The 20,082-nt window shown below is 37.8% G+C and overlaps 1 protein-coding gene and 1 pseudogene across 3 annotated transcripts in view; both read right to left on the bottom strand.

The window, feature by feature from the left end:
• The window catches only part of TANK (TRAF family member associated NFKB activator), a 78,208-nt gene that overhangs the window by 46,880 nt on the left and 11,246 nt on the right, over positions 1 to 20,082 (bottom strand). For 2 of the 3 annotated variants that reach the window (XM_036254011.1, XM_036254008.1), the window contains exons 1-3: positions 19,295 to 19,345; positions 16,226 to 16,260; positions 10,526 to 10,673 (exon numbers count right to left, since the gene is read on the bottom strand). In XM_036254011.1, coding sequence (XP_036109904.1) covers positions 10,526 to 10,624 — 99 coding nt within the window. In that variant the 5' untranslated portion in view covers positions 10,625 to 10,673; positions 16,226 to 16,260; positions 19,295 to 19,345. Of the gene's footprint in view, positions 1 to 10,525; positions 10,674 to 16,225; positions 16,261 to 19,294; positions 19,346 to 20,082 lie in introns of those variants that run through there. The other variant, XM_036254009.1, reaches the window with a different exon arrangement.
• Positions 9,730 to 9,829, bottom strand: LOC118625874 (annotated as a pseudogene).

Here is a 20,082-nt window from a genome sequence, read left to right as displayed (position 1 = left end):
CTCTCCCTCCCACTCTACCTGAACAAAAAATGGAAAAATGTCCTCGGGTGCGGATAAAAAAAAAAAAAAAAAAGTTGTCTATGTCAGGGCTATTGTGATTTAAACACTCCTCTATTTTGTAAGTCCAAAGACCATTTAGTGTGGATACATATGAATACTTACACAAAGCAAGAAGCAGAATAAGGACTATTAGACTGTGAACCCTTTAAGTGCATGCTCTATATTTTATTTATTTTGGAATCCCAGGCATTTATTATGAGCCTGACACATCCTAAATTGTTTGTAGGACAAATGAAAGAAATATTTATGGCAAGACATTTTTGGCAAGAGACGTATAGATCACAAAGTAAGAATTCACCCAAGGAAAGAGGAGACTATATCAAATTCATAGCAACAAGAAGAAAACAATTTGAAAACTGGAAATAGGCTGTGATTTAGCTAGGTTATTAATATAATGAATATGGAGTTTAGAGTCAAATAAATCTGGTTTCAGAAGAGATTCTGCCACTTAGGTTGAAAAACTGACTTTACTGAGTATCAGTTTCTTCATTTGAAAATAGGCTAACAATACTGACTTTGTAGGGCTAAGAGGATTTACATGTAAATTTAAAGTATGCAACACTTTATTAGACACTAAGGGGGTTCTAAGACAAATAATTTAAAGGCATGGTGGCAGGACTGCCTAGGCACAACAATGAAATATCTAGTATAGAAAAGAGAAAAACACTACTTAGGGGTCACGGAACATAAATATACTTGATGGTTTTTTGAAACTTAAATGAGGTAATTTAGGATAAATAAAAGGCAGCTTATAAACCTCATCACTCCTTTGAAATGGCACAGTGAGAAAAAATAATGGATATATAAGTTCAGGTCTGACATTACTTGAATGTGCCTTCCACGTAGAAATGAGATATATGGGTCTAGAGCTCAGAGGGCAGGTCTGGAGTGAAAAGATAGATTGAGGAGTCATTCTCTTAGGTATGTGAAGCCACAGGGAAAGATAAGACAGCTCATATAAGACTATAATGAAGCAAAGAAGGCCTTGAAAACTCTAATATTTAGTGACCTAGCAGTAGAGAAATCTAACAAAGGAGATTGAAGAAGTGGGGCTCAAAAGGGTTTGAGAAAAATCACACATGGTCTGGGATGTTAAAGAAAATAGTGTTTAAAAGAAGAGGTAGTACAAGAGATACAGTCAGCTATGAAATGAAATGAGGTAGCTCAATATGTATGAACTTGAAAGACTATCGATTTTAGGTTAAGAAGTCACAGAAATGAAATCTGTGGTCAAGCAGATTTTTTTCAAATCCTAGTTCTATTAGCTTTACTCCTTATTAGTTATGTGGTTGTGGGCAAATTAATTCTCTCTGCACTTCATTTTCCTCATCTGAAAAAAGAAAATAATACTTCTTTATAAGATTTATATAATGATTAAATTAGATGACTGTAAATCTATTTGACAAACACATGCCTCAATAAATCTCAGTGATGATGATAATGAAGATAAAAACATTTTTAAAATTTTAAAACCTTTTGCAGATTAGCATGATTCCATTTTTGCTAAAACAGGATTCACATACTCTGGAAGGATACATATCAAATTACTAACAATGGTTACCCCTGGGGAGTGAGAAAGAAGACCATCACTTTAGATTCTGTATATCTTGAACTATTTGCACTGTTTTCAATAAGCATGTGCTGCTTTTGTCATTTTGGCCAATAATATTTTTTTTTTTTTATCCTCAGCCGAGGACATTTTTCCATTTTTGTACAGATAGAGTGGGAGGGAGAGAGAGGAAGAGAGAGAGAGAGAGAGAGAGAGAGAGAGAGAGAGAGAGAGAGAGAAACATCGACGTGAAAGGGACACATTGAGTGGCTGCCACCCCCACGACCGACCAGGGCCGGGGACAAACTGCAACCGAGGTACACGCCCTTAGCGGGAACCGAACCCGGGTCTCTCCGGACTGCAGGCGGACGCTCTAACCGCTGAGCCAAACCGGCCAGGACTTGGCCAATAATATTTTAAAAAATCACTTACCTCCCCTATTTGTCTTTGTCTCCCTTATTAATTTAAAATACTCAAATGCATCTGTTTGACAGAATGTCCTTGAATGGATGTAGTACTGACTTCTCAAATAGGAGCTTAGGAGTCTTAAATTGCAGCCAAGGGGAACTACTGTGATAAGACTTGGCTTGGAGCATGAACAGCTAAGTGGTAAAAGACTGGTGAGTGTGTTCAAACTGATGAATGAAAGATGGACAGTAATAAAAGAGCTATTCAGAAAATCTAGGCTACACCAATTCTATTTATTTTGTAAAAGATTTTTTTAAAAGTTGTGGTAAAGTATATATAATATAAAATTTGCCATTTTGACCAGGTTTAAGTTTACAGTTCTGTGGCATTAAGTGGACTCACACTGTTATGCAACCACCACCACCATCCACCACCAAAACTTTTTCATCTTCTCCAAATGAAATTCTGTATCTGTTAAACACCAACTCTATATTCTCCTCCCTCAACCTCTAGAAACCACTCTAGTTTCTGTCTCCATGAATCTGACTACTCTAAGTATCTCATAAAAATAGAATCATCTTTTGTGACAGTCTTATTTCACTTAACATATCTTCATCTATGTTGTACCACGTCAGATTTCCTTCCTTTTAAAGGCTAAACAATATTCCATTGTATGTATATGTAGCATTTTATTTATCTAATCATTCTGTTAAAGTGGTATTACACTGACTGATTTTGTATGTTAAACATCCTTGCATTGCAGGAATAAATCTGATTTGGTCAAGGTGTATAATGATTGCAATATGCTGCTGAATTAAGTCTGCTAGTATTTTGTTGAGAATTTTTACATCAACATCAGTAAGGGGTATTAGTCTGTAGTTCTCTTGTCTTGTAATGTATTTGTCTGGCTCTGGTATCAGGGTAACACTGGCCTCATAGAATGAGTTACGAAGTGTTCTATCCTAATCAATAAATTTGGAAGGTGAGAAGGACTGGTGGTAATTCTTACTGGAATGTTCCACAGAGTTCATCAATGAAGCTTCTGGGTTCTAGGCTTTCTTTATTGGAAACTTTTTTTTTTTATCTTTATTGTCTTAAGTATTACAGATGTCTCTCCTTTTTCCCCCCATTGACACCCTCCTCCCCACAGGTTATACATATATGAATATACATTCTTTGGTTTATCTCTTCCCGCCTCCAATCCCTCTTCCCGCTAAGGTTTGTCAGTTTGTTCCCTACTTCCATGTCTCTGGATCTATTTTGTCTGTCAGCTTATTTGGTTTATTAGATTCCACAAATAAGTGAGATCATGTGATACTTGTCTTTCTCTGACTGGCTTATTTCACTTAGCATAATACTCTCCAGGTCCCTCCATGTTGTTTCAAAGGATAAGAGTTCTTTTCTTTCTTACAGCTGCATGCATTCTATAGTGTAAATGTACTACAGCTTTTTTATCCACTCATTTACTGATAGACACTTGGGCTGTTTCAAGATCTTAGCAACTGTAAATAGTGTTGCTCTGAACACAGGGGTGCATATATTCTTTGGTGTTTGAGGCTTCTTACAATATATTTCTAGAAGTGGGATCACTGAGTCAAATGGCAGTTCCATTTTTAATTTTTTGAGGAAACACCATTATTGTTTTCCATAGTGTGTTGGGAACTTTTTGATTACTGTTTCAACCTCTTAGGTTTCCTGTTTTTCATGATTTAGTCATGACAGGTTGAGTGTTTCTAGATATTTGTCCTTTTGATCAAGGTTATCCAGCTTGTTGGTATGCAACTTTTCCAAGGCTGTCCTGCTGCTTCTCTTCTTTTCTTGCTCTACTCTCTTTCTCCTTGGTACCTCCTTCTCCTATCACTCCAAAAAGCATCTCTCCAAAGACAATTTCCATACTTGTATTTCCAATGGGTACCTTATTCCAAAGACCCACATTTCAAATGCCTGCTGATCATCTTCCCCTGGCTAATATTATAAGACTTGAACTCAAAATACCCAAATCAAATAATTTCCTTTACCAAAAGTCAGCATTCTCTATTTCCGTGCCTGCAACGTCAATCTTACATTCATCCAGGCTGAACATCTTGGAATTGCTCGAAATGATTTAAAAACTTAAGTCTGACTTCAGAGCCTTTGCACTTATCTTCATACTAGAAGTTTGAGAACTGTATATATCATTTTGTTACTAAAGATTATAAGAGAAATAATTAGCTTTCTTTATTTAGAAGTTCATCATTTCGGGAAGCAGATACATGAGGAGAACTTAGTAATTTACACAATAAATACTTCATAAAATAAATTCCCAAGAAATGTCAAAAGGAAATATAAATGTCTTCTCACAAACACACTTTAGAAAAAGTTAAAAATAAATGAGATTAAAGTACCAAACCCAATGTCTGAATCTTATTTCATTATATTAGAGCTATACTTTGTTTTATTGTGCTTCATAGATACTGACTCATCAACTTTGAGCCAACACCCTCTACCAGCAAAAAGATGACAACTAGCTGAAGGCTCAGATGAATTTACCGAATAAATCTGATGTATTGTATAAGTTCAAGGTATACAGCATGCTACTTTGAAACATATATATTGTAATAGTATTATCACTGTAATGTTATTTATCACATTAGATAATTATAGCACAATATTACTGCCTATATTCATTATACTGTTCATTAAATCTGTCTTATTGATTACTTGTTTGTACCCTTGTTTGTCATGTTTGTAACCTTAAACACCATCAATCTTATTTCCAACCCCTCTCCCCTTGTTACCACCATTAACTGTTTTTTATAGGTTTGATTTTAAATATTTTACATATAAGTGATATATGATAACCCTTCTAACTTCTGACCACCACTACTTCCCATCTGCAAGCTTATTTTATTTGTAGCTACCCCACGCCTGCCGCCGCCTTTCATTCCCTCCAGTTCTCAGAGGAATAGATGTTTCTCCTCTTGTTCACAATAAATCCCTTAACTTATTCCTGACCAATGGGTTGTCTTTATTTCCTTCCTCTTATCCTTTTGTCCTTCAACTATTTCTTCTCCCTATACATTCTAACTCAGAAATATTATCTACATTCAAGGCTATGATAAAACTTGTTGTTCTATAATCTGTATCTACAATCTCCAATTCAGAACTCCACATAGGCTTCTAGATCCATATTTGCAACCATCCATTGGACATTTTCACCTGCAAGCCCCATAGGTAACAAAACCTAACACAGTAACTAAAATCTAATTACACATCTTATTTCTCTATCCCCAAATTTGCACCTTCTTCTCCATTCTTGGTTTCAGTCATCAATACATCATTAATCCAGTCTTCTATTCCAGATACTTAGGTATCATTCCAGAATCAGTTCCATCACCCTCAGAAGTGGCCTGCATTCAGCTGTCACCTGCTTTCCATCCTGTCTTCTAAATAAACATTAATTGTCTCCCCAATTCATCCCTAATATTAATTTAACCCATTTTGACTGCTTGAGTGTCATCCATTTTTCTTTTAAAAATAGAAGTATAACATATTTACATATATATTTAATATATGCATATTAATAGATGTCTATGTATAATTATATATGAAAAGTACATACAGTTCAACTTGATGGTTGCCACTTTTAAATTCCTGGCTCTCAGAACATTGAATTAGCATTGATATATGCTTATTGAACTGAGTTCCACATTGTTCTCTATCCTATCTATCTTCTATCCACTGTCTTTTGTATAATAATTTTTTTTATTAATTTATTTTTGTTACAGATGTTTCTATCTTTTCCCCATTGACATCCGCCTCCCCATTCCCCCACCCCATCCCCAGCTTTGTTGTCCATGTCCATTGGTTATGCACACACGCATATAAGTTCTGTGGTTTATTTCTTCCTCCCCTCTCCACGCCCTCTTCTGAGGGTTGTCAGTCTATGCCCTACTTCCACATCTCTGGGTCTATCCTATTCCTCAGACTGTTATGTTCATTATATTCCACAAATACGTAAGATCATGTGATATTTGTCTTTCTCTGATTGGCTTGTTTTGCTTCAGATAATACTCTTCAGGTCCCTCCATGTCGTCTCAAAGGATAAGAGATATTTCTTTCTTACAGCTGCATAGTATACTCCATTGTGTATATGTACCACAGCTTTTTTATCCATTCGTCTACAAATGGACACTTGGGCTGTTTCCAGATCTTAGTGATTGTAAATAGTGCTGCTATGAACATGGGGGTACATATATTCTTTCTGATTGGTGTTTCAGGCTTCTTAGGGAATATTCCTAGATGTGGGATCACTGGATCAAATGGCAGATCAATTTATAACTTTTTTTAAAATCTTTATTGTTGAATGTAGAATGTATTACAGATGTTCCTCATTTTTCCCCCATTGACCCCCTCCTGTCCCCCTCCTGCCTTGTCCCACACTATTGTCTGTGTCCATTGGTTATGCATATAAGTTCTTTGGTTTATTTCTTCCCACCCCACAACCCCTTCCCTTTGAAGTTTGTCAGTCTAGCAATGAATTTGTACTTCTTAATCCCTTCACTTTTTTCACCCATTCCCCCAACCCCTCTCCCATCTGGCAAACAACAAAATGTTCTCTGTATCTATGAGAATGTTTCTGTTCTACCTGTTCATTTTGTTTGTAGATTCAATTGTTGATAGATATGTATTCATTGCCATTTTGTTTGTTCATATATTTTACCTTTTTCTTCAAAAACACCCTTCATCATTTCAGATAATAATGGTTTGGTGGTGAGGAACTCCTTTAACTTTTTCCTGTCTGGGAAACTCTTTATATGGCCATCGATTCTAAATGACAGTTTTGCAGGCTAGAGTAATCTTGGTTGTAGGTTCTTGCTTTTCATCACTCTGAATATTTCTTGCCACTCCCTTCTGGCCTGCAAAGTTTCTTTTGAGAAATCAGCTGACAGCCTAATAGGAACTCCCTTGTAGGTAACTAGCTGCCTTTTTCTTGCTGCTTTTAAGATTCTCTCTTTGTCTTAAACCTTTTTCATTTTGATGATGATGTGTCTTGGTGTGGGCCTCTTGGGGTCCATCTTGCTTGGGACTCTCTGTGCTTCCTGGACTTGTATGTCTGTTTCCTTCACCAAGTTAGGAAAGTTTTCTGCCATTATTGTTTCAAACAGGTTTGCAATTTCTTGTTCTCGCTCTTCTCCTTCTGGCACCCCCAAGATGCAAATATTGGCACACTTGAAGTTGTCCCAGAGGCTCCTTACACTATCCTCATTTTTTTGGATTCTTTTTTCTTTTTGCTGTTCTGATTGGGCGTTTTATGCTTCCTTATATTCCAAATCGATGGTTTGCTTCTTGGAATTACGTACTCTACTATAGAATCTGTGTAAATTATTCTTTATTTCAGTTAATGCCTCCTTCATTACTGACTGTGCATCCATCATTTCTGACTGGTCCTTTTTTATGCTCTTGAGGCCCTCACTAAGTTCACTGAGGTTCTCACTAAGTTCATTGAGCATCCTTATAAGCAGTATTTTGAACTCAGCATCTGTTAGGTTGCTTATCTCCATTTCTCTTAGTTCTTTTCTTGGGGTTTTGTTCTGTTCTTTCATTTGGGACCTGTTTCTTTGTCTCCTCATTTTGGCTGCCTCTCTGTGTTTGTTTTTGTGTATTATTTAACAAGAGGTATGGGGCTAGCTGAGACCAGATGCTGCTTGATTGAAAGAATTAAGAAAAACCTGAAGCAGGATCCAAGACAAGCCAATCCTATGGCTAAGCAAGTGGCAACAGCTTGGGTGGGCCTGAAAGTTGGGTGGGGCAGGGCCTCAGGGAGTCACCAGGGTGGGGCTACCAATGTGAGCCAGGTTGCTGGAGTCCCAGATATGGCGACTGTCTGCCGCTCCAGGGAAGGGCTCACCAAAGGAACAAAGGCCTCTGACAGCACATTTGTCCCAGAGAAAGCCCCCTCTCCAGCCCTCGCTCCAGTGCCAAACAGCTCAGTTCTTCCCTGTATGTCTCTGGTGCCCCTCGAGCTGCCTCCCCTCCAAGCTTAGAGGGAGTGAGTCCAATTAAGTCCGTGCACGGGCCCTTTAAGGAACTGCCTGGGGCTCCAGCTGCTTCAGCCTCCCTGAGCCTCCCTGAGCCTCAGTTTCCACTGGTTTTTCCAGCCAGAAGTTATGGGGACTTCTCTTCCTGACACTAGAACCCTGAGCGGGGCGCTTGGTGTGGGACAGGGACCCCTCAGTCCTCAGAAAGGACCTTGCCAGCCGAGGTATCCTCCTGATTTTTATCCGCCACATGTAGGTGTGGGACCAGCCTGTCGTGCCTCCGCCCCTCCTACCAGTCTGGATGTGGCTGCTGCTTTAATTCCGTAGTTGTAGAACTTCCATTCAGCTCGATTTCAGGCGGTTTTGAATGACGGTTGTTCTATAGTTTAGTTGTAACTTTAATGTGGTTGTGGGAGGACGCGATACCGCGTTTACCTACGCCGCCATCTTGACTGGAAGTCTCTCAATTTTTAATTTTTTGAGGTAACACCATATTGTTTTCCATAGTGGCTGCACCAGTCTGCATTCCCACCAGCAGTGCACTAGAGTCCACTTTTCTCCACACCCTCGCCAGCACTTGTTGTTTGATGATTTGTTGATGGCGGCCATTCTGACAGGTGTGAGGTGATACCTCATTGTTGTTTTAATTTGCATCTCTCTGATGATTAGTGATGTTGAGCATTTGTTCATATGTCTCTTAGCCATTTGTATGTCCTGTTTAGAGAGGTGTCTATTTAGTTCCTCTGCCCATTATTAAATCGGGTTCTTTGTCTTCCTTTTGTTGAGTTGTATGAGTACTCTATATATTTTGGAAATGAACGCCTTATCTGATATATCATTGGCAATTATGCTCTCTCCTGCAGTGGGTTCCCTTTCCATTTTGATGATTATTTCTTTTGCTGTGCAGAAGCTTTTTAGTTTGATGTAGCCTCATGTGTTCATTTTTTCCTTTGTTTCTGTTGCCTTAGGTGACGTATCAGTGAAAATTCTGCTGCGTATGATGTCTGAAATTTTGTTTCGTACATTTTCTTCTAGGATTTTTATGGATTCATGGGTCACATTTAAGTCTTTTATCCATTTTGAGTTTACTCTTGTGTATGGTGTAAGTTGATGGTCTAGCTTCATTTTTTTGCATGTAGCTGTCCAATTTTCCCAACACCATTTATTAAAGATGCTGTCGTTACTCCATTGTATGCTCTTACCACCTTTGTGAAATATTGAGTATAATGTCTTGGGTCAATTTCCGGGTTCTCTGTTCTGTTCCACTGGTCTATATGCCTGTTCTTGTGCCAGTACCAAGCTGTTTTGATTACTGTAACTTTATAGTATAACCTGATATCTGGTACTGTGATCCCACCTACTTTGTCCTTCTTTTTCAAGATTGCTGTGGCTATTCAGGGTCATTTTTGGCTCCATATAAACTTTTGAAGTATTTGTTTTAATTCTGTGAAATATGTCATTGGTATTTTGATGAGGATTGCATTGACTCTATAGATTGCTTTGGGTAATATGGCCATTTTAATGATGTTAATTCTTCCAATCCATGAACAAGGTATGTGCTTCCACTTTTTTATATCTTTCTCTATTTCTTTTTCCAATGTCCTGTAGTTTTCTGCAAATAGGTCCTTTACTTCTTTGGATAAGTTTATTCCTAGGTATCTTAATTTTTTTGCCGCGATGGTAAATGGTATTAAAAAAATCTTCATGAATTTGTGTGTCATCCTTGCGCAGGGGCCATGCTAATCTTCTCTGTATCGTTTCAATTTTATATATGTGCTGCTGAAGCAAGCACTTTTGTATAATTATATATCAAGACTTTTCTAAACCATATATTAATCCATCATTAAATTTTGACTACAGTACAAACTACTTAGTCATATTAATCATGACAGGGCCCTAATATACCTTCACAGTCCTAATATATGTTCACAGCTTCTTTTCATGTACTGCCATAACTATTGTTTTTTGGGGATAATTTTACAAGGCTGAAAATTCTGGTAAGTCATTAAAGATTTCACTAAAATAGCCTATTTTTCTGTTGTAGTTAAAGATGGAAGACTACTATAAATTAGTAACAAATTAGTTCTAGGATATTTTAAAATGTGCCCTGTCTTCTTGCTAGCCAAATAAAAATGTAAAAAGAAACAAAACACAAAACTAGGTAAGACAGTGACACTTCTAACTTTCAGTTTGTCGTTTTATATAAAAGTTATGAAAGTAATTTAAAAAATAATAAAAATAATAATTTATGACAGAACATTTGTCATCTTTCCTTAATACAATCTCCTTAAAATGAACCTTTTCCACAGGTCACAATATTGTTAAAAAAGACAACACAAAAATTTCAGATTATATCCATTAATATATCTCCATGTTTCAATAATTATAATTTTTCAAGGCAGTTTCTAACAATATATTTTTTCAGTAGCAAAATCCTCTCAAATTCCATTTACCAGGATAAATCACTTTCAAAACCAAAACCACATACCTTTTGCTGTAGTTCTTTTATTGCAGAATCTCTATCCATGCATGCCTGTCGGAAGGCTTCATAAGCTTTATTGAGTTGCTCACCAATGTTTTTATCCATTCCTCTCTGTCCTGTAGCATCACTGTAAAGGATGGAGTAAATGACAGTTCTGGAAAATAATTAGAACAATTTAAAGCTATTAAGTTATATAAATCTCATTTTTATTTATTTATTTTTTTATTTACCCTCACCCCAGGACATTTTTTTTCATTTATCTTCAGATAGTGTGGAAGGAAGAGAGAGAAACATCGATGTGAGAGAGACACATTGAGTGGTTGCTACCCACACAACTCCAACTGGGCCGGGGATAAAGTGCAACCAAGGTACGTACCCTTAGCAGGAACCGAACCCAGGACTCTCTGGTCCATGGGCCGACACTCTAACCGCTGAGCTGAACCGGCCAGGACATAAATCTCATTTTTAAAATGCATCTTAGGGACAGTTCTATATGGTTTTTCCTGAACATTACAGCACCAAGTACTATAAAAGTTTATAAAGGCATAAGTCTTATCTAAAATCCTAATAAGAAATACTGTGAAACCTTAACTTCTACAATATTTTAATATTCTTTACTAATGTTTAAGGAACAAGTGGGGCTCCAGTTCATAAAGATGTAGCTTTGAAAATAGTAAAGTACAACCTAAAAATGGAGAAATATGAAAGACCATTTGTTATGAATACTTTACAGAAATGCACAACAGGATTAGGAACGTGGGAAGAGATTTCTTTTTACTACATGGACAGTTACTTCTACTTACAAGGTGAATTTTCGCTATACTGAAATTAGAGCAAAATTAAATACATAATAAATGTTTGTGGATGGAGTTCACACAGTTGTTATCAGAGAGCAATTAAGATGTGTGAAAATGTTTTCTTTTATTTTAGCACAAAATCTAGGAAGAACTGCTGTTGGATTGTATATTTAAAAAGAAAAATCACGTTCCTTCAAGTACTACCCCCACTCCCTATTAGTTTTCCAGCCTCCCTGCTGTTTCTGAATTACAGGTGATTCACTCAGTAGAAGTAATTTGGTTTTATCATCTCAATTTGCTAAAATCTCTAACCACATTCCTTGGTTCTGAGCAGAGGGCCATCTGATGACTGATTCCTCCTGTCCAGCTGTAAAAACAACACCTCAGGACCTTCCTCTTAACCCCCTGAAAGCCACAGAACAGACAAGGTTCTCTATCAGTTATAGGAGGCTTTGGGAGTACCAAATTATTTAGCTTCTTTATGATTAGAAAGCCTTCCTAATCTCAATGTCTAATCTTTCATAAAATCTTTCATTTTATCTTTGGTTACATAATGCTTCTAAAAATTTTTCTTAAAATGTTTTTATTGATTTTTTGTAGAGAGACAGAAACATGGATGTCAGAGAGAAACACTGATTGGCTGCCTCCTGCACGGCCCCTACTGGGAATCAAGCCTACAACCCAGCATATACCCTGACTGGGAATAGAACCTGGATGACACTCAATCCACTGAGCCACACCAGCTGGGTGCTTTAAAATTTTTAAAAATATATTACATTAAGATATAATTCATATAACACAAAATTCACCATTTTAAAGTGTATATATTTTTGGTTTTCAGTATATTCATTATGGTGTGCAACCATCACCATTAAGATACCAGAACATTTTTGTTACCACATAAAAAAACCCTGTACCTAATAGCAGTTAGTCCCAATTCCCCTCTCCTCCCATCCCCTGGCAACCACTGATCAGTATCAACCATTAATACTAGGAATTCGACTCTTTTGGACATTTCATATAAATGGAATTTATAATATATGGCCTTTGTGTCTGGCTTTTTTCACACAGCACAAAATTTCCAAGGTTTATCCATGTTGTAGCGTATAATAATTCTTCATTACTTTTTGTGCCTGAATAATATTCCATTGCAGATATACACATTTTGTTATCCATTCTTCAATTAACGGACATTTAGGTTGTTTCCACTTTTTAGTTATTTTGAATAAAGCCTCTATTTGTGTACACAGATTTGTGTGAACATGTTTTCGATTTCCTTGGATATATACCAAGGTGCAGAATTGCTGGGTCTGATGGTAATTCTGTTTAACTTTTCAAGGAACTGTCAAAACTGTTTCCAAAGAAGCTGTATCATTTTATATTTCCACTAGCAATGTACAAGAGTTCCAATTTCTTCACATCTTCACCAACATTTACTGTCCATTTAAAAATTATATGCATCCTAGTGGTTGTCAAGTGATACCTCGCCAGAGTTTTGATTTGCATTTCCCTAAAGATATTAGGCATTTTCCCAATGTTTATCGGTTATATGTTATCTTCTTTCTTTTTTTTTAATCCTCACCTGAGGACATTTTTGCATTTATCTTCAGACAGAGTGGGAGGGATAGAGGGAGGAAGAGAGAGAAACAATGATGTGAGAGAGACACATCGACTGGTTGCCACCCACACAACCCCAACTGGGACAGGGGAAAAACTGCAACTGAGGTGCGTGCCCTTAGTGGGAACCAATCCCGAGACTCTCTGATTGGCGGGCCGATGCTCTAACCGCTGAGCCAAACTGGCCAGGTCATATGTTATGTTCTTTAGAGAAATGTCTAATTATGTCCTTTGCTCACTTTTTAAAAAAAAATTCTCACCCGAAAATATTTTTCCATTTATCTTCAGATAGCGTGGGGGTGGGATAGGAAAAGAACAAGAGCAAGAGAGAGAAACATCAATGTGAGAGAGACACATTAACTGGTTGCCTCCCGCAGGGCCCTGACCAGGGCCAGGGAATGAACAGCAACCAAGACACATGACCTTGACCACAATCAAACTCGCGACTCTTTGGTTGGCTGGCTGAAGCTCTAACCACAGAATCAAACTGGCCAAGTCCTTTGCTCGCTTTTTAATTGGGTTGTCTTTCTGATGTTGAGTTATAGTTCTTTATATATTTTGGAAATTAGAGACTTATCAGACATATATATATATTATGTATTATGTATATATATAATTTGCAAATATTTTCTCCCATTCTTTAGATTGTCCTTTCATTTCCTTGATAGTATCCTTTGACACATAAAGTTTTAAATTTTGACGAGGTGCAATTTACCTATTTTTTGTTTTGGTGTTTGTGCTTTTTGTGTCATATCTAAGAAACCATTCCCTAATCCAAGGTCACAGAAATTATCACCTATGTTTCCCTTTATAAATTTTATAATTTTAGCTTTAGATCTCTGATCCACATTCGTTTGAATTGTACATGGTATGACGTAGTGGTCCAGGGTCCTTCTTTACATGTAGCTATTCAACTGTCTGGTACCATTTGTTTAAAAGTTATTCTTTTTCCACCAAATGGCCTTGGCACCCTTGTCAAAAACAAATGAGCATTAATCACAATACTCTTTTAAATACCCAGGTAACATTTCAATCCTATCTGCCAGTCTTTTATATTAACATACTAAATATACTTCTAAGTCAATTTTCAGGCTTAATAAAAACTATCAAGGTTTTTTTTTTAATCCTCACCCAAGGACATTTTTCCATTTTTTGTACAGATAGAGTGGGAGGAAGAGAGGAAGAGAGAGGAAGAGAGAGAGAGAGAGAAACAATGACGTGAAAGGGACACATCGAGTGGCTGCCACCCACACAGCCAACCAGGGCCGGGGACAAACTGCAACCAAGGTACATGCCCTTAGCGGGAACCGAACCCGGGTCTCTCCAGACTCCAGGCCGATGCTCTAACCGCTGAGCAAAACCGGCCAGGGCTGTTTTTTGTTTTTTAATGGAGGATCACAGTGTCATTACTTTCTGAAGAAATAAAAGAATGGTAATCTTTTTAAACATTCCACTCTAGAAATTTGTTTGTACTGCTACCTCTGATAGATGGAAAGTTGAAATAACTGTTAGAATAATCAACATTTCCAGGATTTTTGTCATGCCATAGACACTATAAAAACATAAGTAATCAGCATGAATACAAAGTATCATTTTGAGTACTTTATTTATATGCTAAACCAATCAAAGAAGGATTTAAGGCAGCTTACACAAAAATAAGTATACAAGTAAGGAAAGAAATATATAGGTAGGTAGCCATAGGGCGTACAATATACTGTAACATGCTAATGTGGAAATTAGAGGTTATCTGTCACTGTCTTAAAAAGCTGCACGTGGGTGGCAGCCACTCGATGTGTCCCTTCACGTCGATGTTTCTCTCTCTCTCTCTCCCTTCCTCTCTCTCCCTTCCTCTCTCTTCCTCCCACTCTATCTGTACAAAAAAATGGAAAAAATATCCTCGGGTGAGGATTAAAAAAAAAAAGCTGCACGTCATTATAAATGCCAATGTAAATCTCATATATATGTGTGTGTGTGTGTGTATGTATATACACACACAAATATATATATATATTTAATTTTTAATTATATTTATATATATATTTAATCAATTTTAGTGAGAGAGGAAGGGAGAGGGGGAGAGAAAGAGAGAAAGATCGATGTGAGAGAGAAATATCAATCGGTAGCCTCCCATATGCAGTATGCACCCAGACTGGGGATTGAACCCATAATCTAGGTATATGCCCTGACCCAGGGAATCGAACCAGTGAACTTTTGGTGCATGGGACAATGTTCAACCAACTGAGCCACACCAACCAGAGCTTCATCCATATTTTTAAATCTGGAACAAACAAGTGCCTTGAACTGAGAACTCATTTAGTTTTCTGTTTTGTTCTATCACTGTCTGACATCTGCCCTTAGTTTAGGGCCACTAAATTGTTTTGTATCCCAGTTTTTTTCTCTCTAATATAAAAATCATGTTTGGAATTGATTTCTAAGAAACTTCTTGGTTCTACAGTTCTTGAATCTGTGAGTCTAAAAATGCATGTCTGTTCCATCAAGAATGTGCATTCTTGTTTTTAAAAATGTAAATGCAGAATTAAAAATAGCTGCATCATATGTAAGTAAATCATGTGGAGCCTTCACTTCAGGTCCTTGAATTAGATCATACAAATGTCACTGAATTACTGAATAAATTCCACATGGGTGGATCCCATTTCCTGAAATAAGAGTGTATGCTGGGGAGATATGATTCAGGTCAATACAAGTAAATAAATTACACATTTAATGCCTATCTCACAACCAAGAAGAGAATTGGGTATTAGATCAGCGACACTGACCAGAGAAAAAGGAAACAGTCTTTGGGACCCAGCTAATTAAATTGGACAGATTTCAAATATAACACCCTGAACTTTAAAGCCACTTGTTCCTCTATTTTTTAAAGCACTTGTTAAGTGTAAAATTAATTTCACAATTTAAGAGGCAGTTACATTTCGATTACATTTTGGCATGTCTTCTGCAAAACTTGCCAGGCTCCAGGGAAATGGCATTATTTATAGTAAACATGCTCAAACCGAAATCTTATGGCCATTCTCACTCCCCAGGCCCAGAAAGTCCAAGCTAGAGCAACCTCTGTCTTGGAAACACTCTTGTAGTTATGGTTTCACTCTTTTAAATATATTTTTAGAAAAGCCTTCCACAGTAATTTCTTAATTCTGGTTTTTCTGGTTTCCTTCCATCACACACTAAGAAAAGATTAAGTCATTGATGCACCAGAAGGTATTTGGGTATACGGAATATAAAGTGTCCATTTCCCCCAATTCCCCAGAAGCCAGGGTAGTTCTCACCCACTCACCTCCATCAGAGTTCTTTTCTTCCCCTGGGTGGTTCCTGCCAGAAGGAAAATGGGGAGCAATAAGTTCTTGTTCTGCTTCCCAGGTCCAGCATGTGCAACCCAGGAGGAAGTACCAAGACAATCCCTAGGCAGCAGGTTGCTTCTTCTTTCACTGAAAACAAAACTATCCTAGGGTAGGAGAAGCAGCCTGCACAAGGGAGATAATTTTATCTTCCCCTGGTAAAGTTTCCCAACTTCAATAAAGGTTTGCCAACTGCTAGGGCTAATTTTTATTTTAACAAAATATATCTCATTACTATTGAATTCAATTAGAAAATACTAAAGGATTTATTTGCTTACTACATGTAAAGCATCATGTTGGGTGTAGCAAGGGGCTTCAGAGATGGTACTATTTATTTATTCATTCATTCATTCATTCATTTATTGTGGTTCGTTCGTTCATTCATTCATTCATTCATTCATTTATTTATTGTGGTACATGCCCCTAGTGGAAACTGAACCCGGGACTCTCTGGTCTGCAGGCCAATGCTCAACCACTGAGCCAAACTGGCCAGGGCGAGATGGTACTACTTTAAAGTTGTTTCTTTCACAGTGTTTTCCCACCAAGTCATCCTACCTCTTATTCACATTCACATTTGACTGATAAGGCTCAGAGGAATTAAAATACTTGCTCACAGCTACAAATTCTTAGTTCAAAGATTTCTATTAAAGCCTGCAGCAAAGTATTCTCCCAGGGTGCCATGGTGGATATGTTCATTCACTACGTTTACTGAGTACCAACAACTTATCAAAGCCGGTGCAGGGCACCACTGATGCAGTGAAAACAAAAGAGACATGAAACCTATACTCATGAAGGCACCATTAGCTGCAACTTAAAAAATATATATGATTACCCTGAGATATCCAAAGGCTATAGAATTTGGAGAGGAAAATGGTTATATCTATTTATAAGGTTTAGGAAAGGCTTTGGAGGTAGGTAGCACTTGGATTGGGTTTTTAATTATGGGTAGAAATGACCTCACCTATTCTTTCTGATTATCAAACAGCAGTCATCCTTTCTAAAACAGGTTCCAGATAACTATAAGGATGTTTTCAGTGTTAGATCATATCCATTCTTCACTAAAACAGGCCAGGATTATATGCATTATTTAGCTTGATTTTCCTGGTCTGGACAAACCTGAGACAATTCTGAAGTATAGCATTAATGGTCACTCATAGAAATGATTGATTAGGTTAGTGCTTTTACCATGATCCTTGAAAAGTAGGAGTGGAAATAAAATAAAGAACAAATTCTGTATCTTTTTTGGATCTCAATTTTCCTTGCTTTTAAAATTAAAGGGTTAAATGATATAATCTCCTTCAACTTTATTATTATATAGCATTTCCAAAGAAATACAGAATAAAAGCTTTTGCTTGGCAAATATAATGATTTATTTTTCCTCATAAATAATACCACAGGTTTAAAAGGAGAATCTATTTAGTTTCTAATTGTATTATAAACTAGGCCTTGGTTATAAACCAGTTGATATGGCTTTCATTTTAAGATTCCCATTCCCATTTGACTGATAAGCATGAATAAAATTATATAGGGTGTCCTAGAAGTAAAGAGATAATATGGTACTGTGAAAATAAGTGATATAACACTGTGAAAATGAATGACTATTTATTTAATAACATTTATATATTCCCTCTTAACGTTTTACTAGGTAGAATATAAAAAAAGTATAGGCTTTGGATTCTGGTTCCACACCCGCAATTTTCTAGCCTGTGAAGAAGGGACTGTTCCATGGCATTATCACTGTCTGTCCTGTAGGCTGGAGTTATGCCAGAATGGAGGTTGCTTTTTGCAAACTCCCCTTAGGAACTGTCTAATCATAACTGATGTTCATTCTGACATAAATCAGCGCCCCTCCCTGGCCTCCAGCTATGTGCTGGTTCCTGGAACAGGTTGTTGTCCTGACCTGGTAGCATTCATGCACTAATATCCCTGACTCCTTCTCCATCCCGCCCCTCCTCCCCACCCTGTATAATTCTTTGGTGCCTGCCAAGTGGCATGGTAATCCATTTCATCTTGCAGCCTCCCAAGACATGCCTCATTTGTAAATTTCCCTTAATAAACTCTATTAATTACCAGACTGGAGTGGCCAGCCTCGTTCTCCAGTCTTTCTCTGCTCTCCACTTATGGAGGTAGATTCTCAGTCTCAGGCTTTTTCCCTGGGTCCACATGTACTAACATACCCATTCACTTAACTTCTCTGATTATTAGTTTTCTTAACACACATAGCTTGTAGGGTTATTATGAAGATTAAAAGAGACCACATATGAAGCATATATGTTATTTGTTCCTCATATCCATTCCCTTCTAGTATTCCTAAGTTTTAGCTGGTGTGGTCATGTGATTATGTTTTGGTCATTGGAAAGTAAATGTAATTTCCAAGATGAACTCTTCTCTTTACTTTTTAAATTTCTCCAGCTGGATGAAAGATTGAGGTATGTCACGCAGACCCTATGGTGAGTGCACTTTAGGGCTGAACAAAAGCGATGATGGAACAAGAATGAAGATGCTTAGGTTCTTGACACTGGAGCTGCCAGATCAGCTGTGAATATCTCCTACTTGGAATTATAATATACGAATGCAATACAATTTCTGTCTTAAGCCACTGTCTTTGGAGGTATCTTAAGAGAGGAGCTGAACTGTTTCCTAACTGGTACAATATTTAAGACTGGTTCAGTGCTGAACACACAGTAGGTAATTCTTGCTCCTCCCCACCCTTTTCCCTAATTAGAGCTTATTATTTCATAAGGCAGACACACACAGAAATGATTAATCATACCAGTAAGTCAATTATAAATGTTTAAAAAGGTATGAGCATACTTAGATAGGGGTCTGGGAAGCACAGGTCGAAGTATTTGTAGGAACTCACCCAAAAGGTCACTTAAGGTTTGTGCATTTAATTGTAAGTTTCACCTCAAAAGAGCAAAAAGAGCTCTGGCCGGTTTGGCTCAGCGGTTAGAGAGTCGGTTTGCGGTCCAGAGAGACCAGGTTCGGTTCCCACTAAGGGCACGTACCTCGGTTGCAGTTTGTCCCCGGCCCTGGTTGGTCGTGCAGGTGCCAGCCACTAGATGTGTCCCTTTCACGTCGATGTTTCTCTCTCTCTCTCTCTCTCTCTTCCTCTCTCTCCCTCCCACTCTATCTGAACAAAAAAATGGAAAAATGTCCTCGGGTAAGGATAAAAAAAAAAAAAAGAGCAAAAAGAAAAAAAACTGTTGGGTTTCACAGAGGATCTAACAATTAAACTGGGACCTGAAATACGAAGAGAGAACAAGAGGGTAAGAATGTTCACTTTGAAAGAGCAGAGGTACTGAGTAGTCACTACTACAATGCATTTAGGGAATGGAGATATTCTATTTATGAAAGACTAGTGGATGTGCAGGATGAGAGGATGCTCAGACAGGATAATCAAGGTCACCATCTACACTGTGCTGCACTGCAAAATCCCTAGGGGCGGAGACTTCCGGTCAAGATGGCGGTGTAGGTAAAGGCGGTATCACATCCTCCCATAACCACATCAAAGTTACAACTAAACTACAGAACAACCATCATTCAAAACCGCCTGAAAACAAGCTGATGGAAGTCCTACAACTACGGAATTAAAGCAGCAGCCACATCCAGGCTGGTAGGAGGGGCGGAGGCGTGAGGGGCTGGTCCCACACCCACGTGTGGCGAATAAAAATCAGGAGGATACCTCGGCTGGGAAGGTCCTTTCTGAGGACTGAGGGGTCCCTGTCCCACACCAAGCGCCCCGCTCAGGGTTCCAGTGCCAGGAAGAGAAGTCCCCATAACTTCTGGCTGGAAA

The sequence above is a fragment of the Molossus molossus genome, unplaced genomic scaffold (genome assembly GCF_014108415.1).
Source record: "Molossus molossus isolate mMolMol1 unplaced genomic scaffold, mMolMol1.p scaffold_m16_p_11, whole genome shotgun sequence".
In the NCBI taxonomy this organism is placed as follows: domain Eukaryota; kingdom Metazoa; phylum Chordata; class Mammalia; order Chiroptera; family Molossidae; genus Molossus; species Molossus molossus.
The sequence above is the reverse complement of the archived record's forward strand: the minus strand, read 5'-3'. Positions and strand labels throughout refer to the sequence as shown.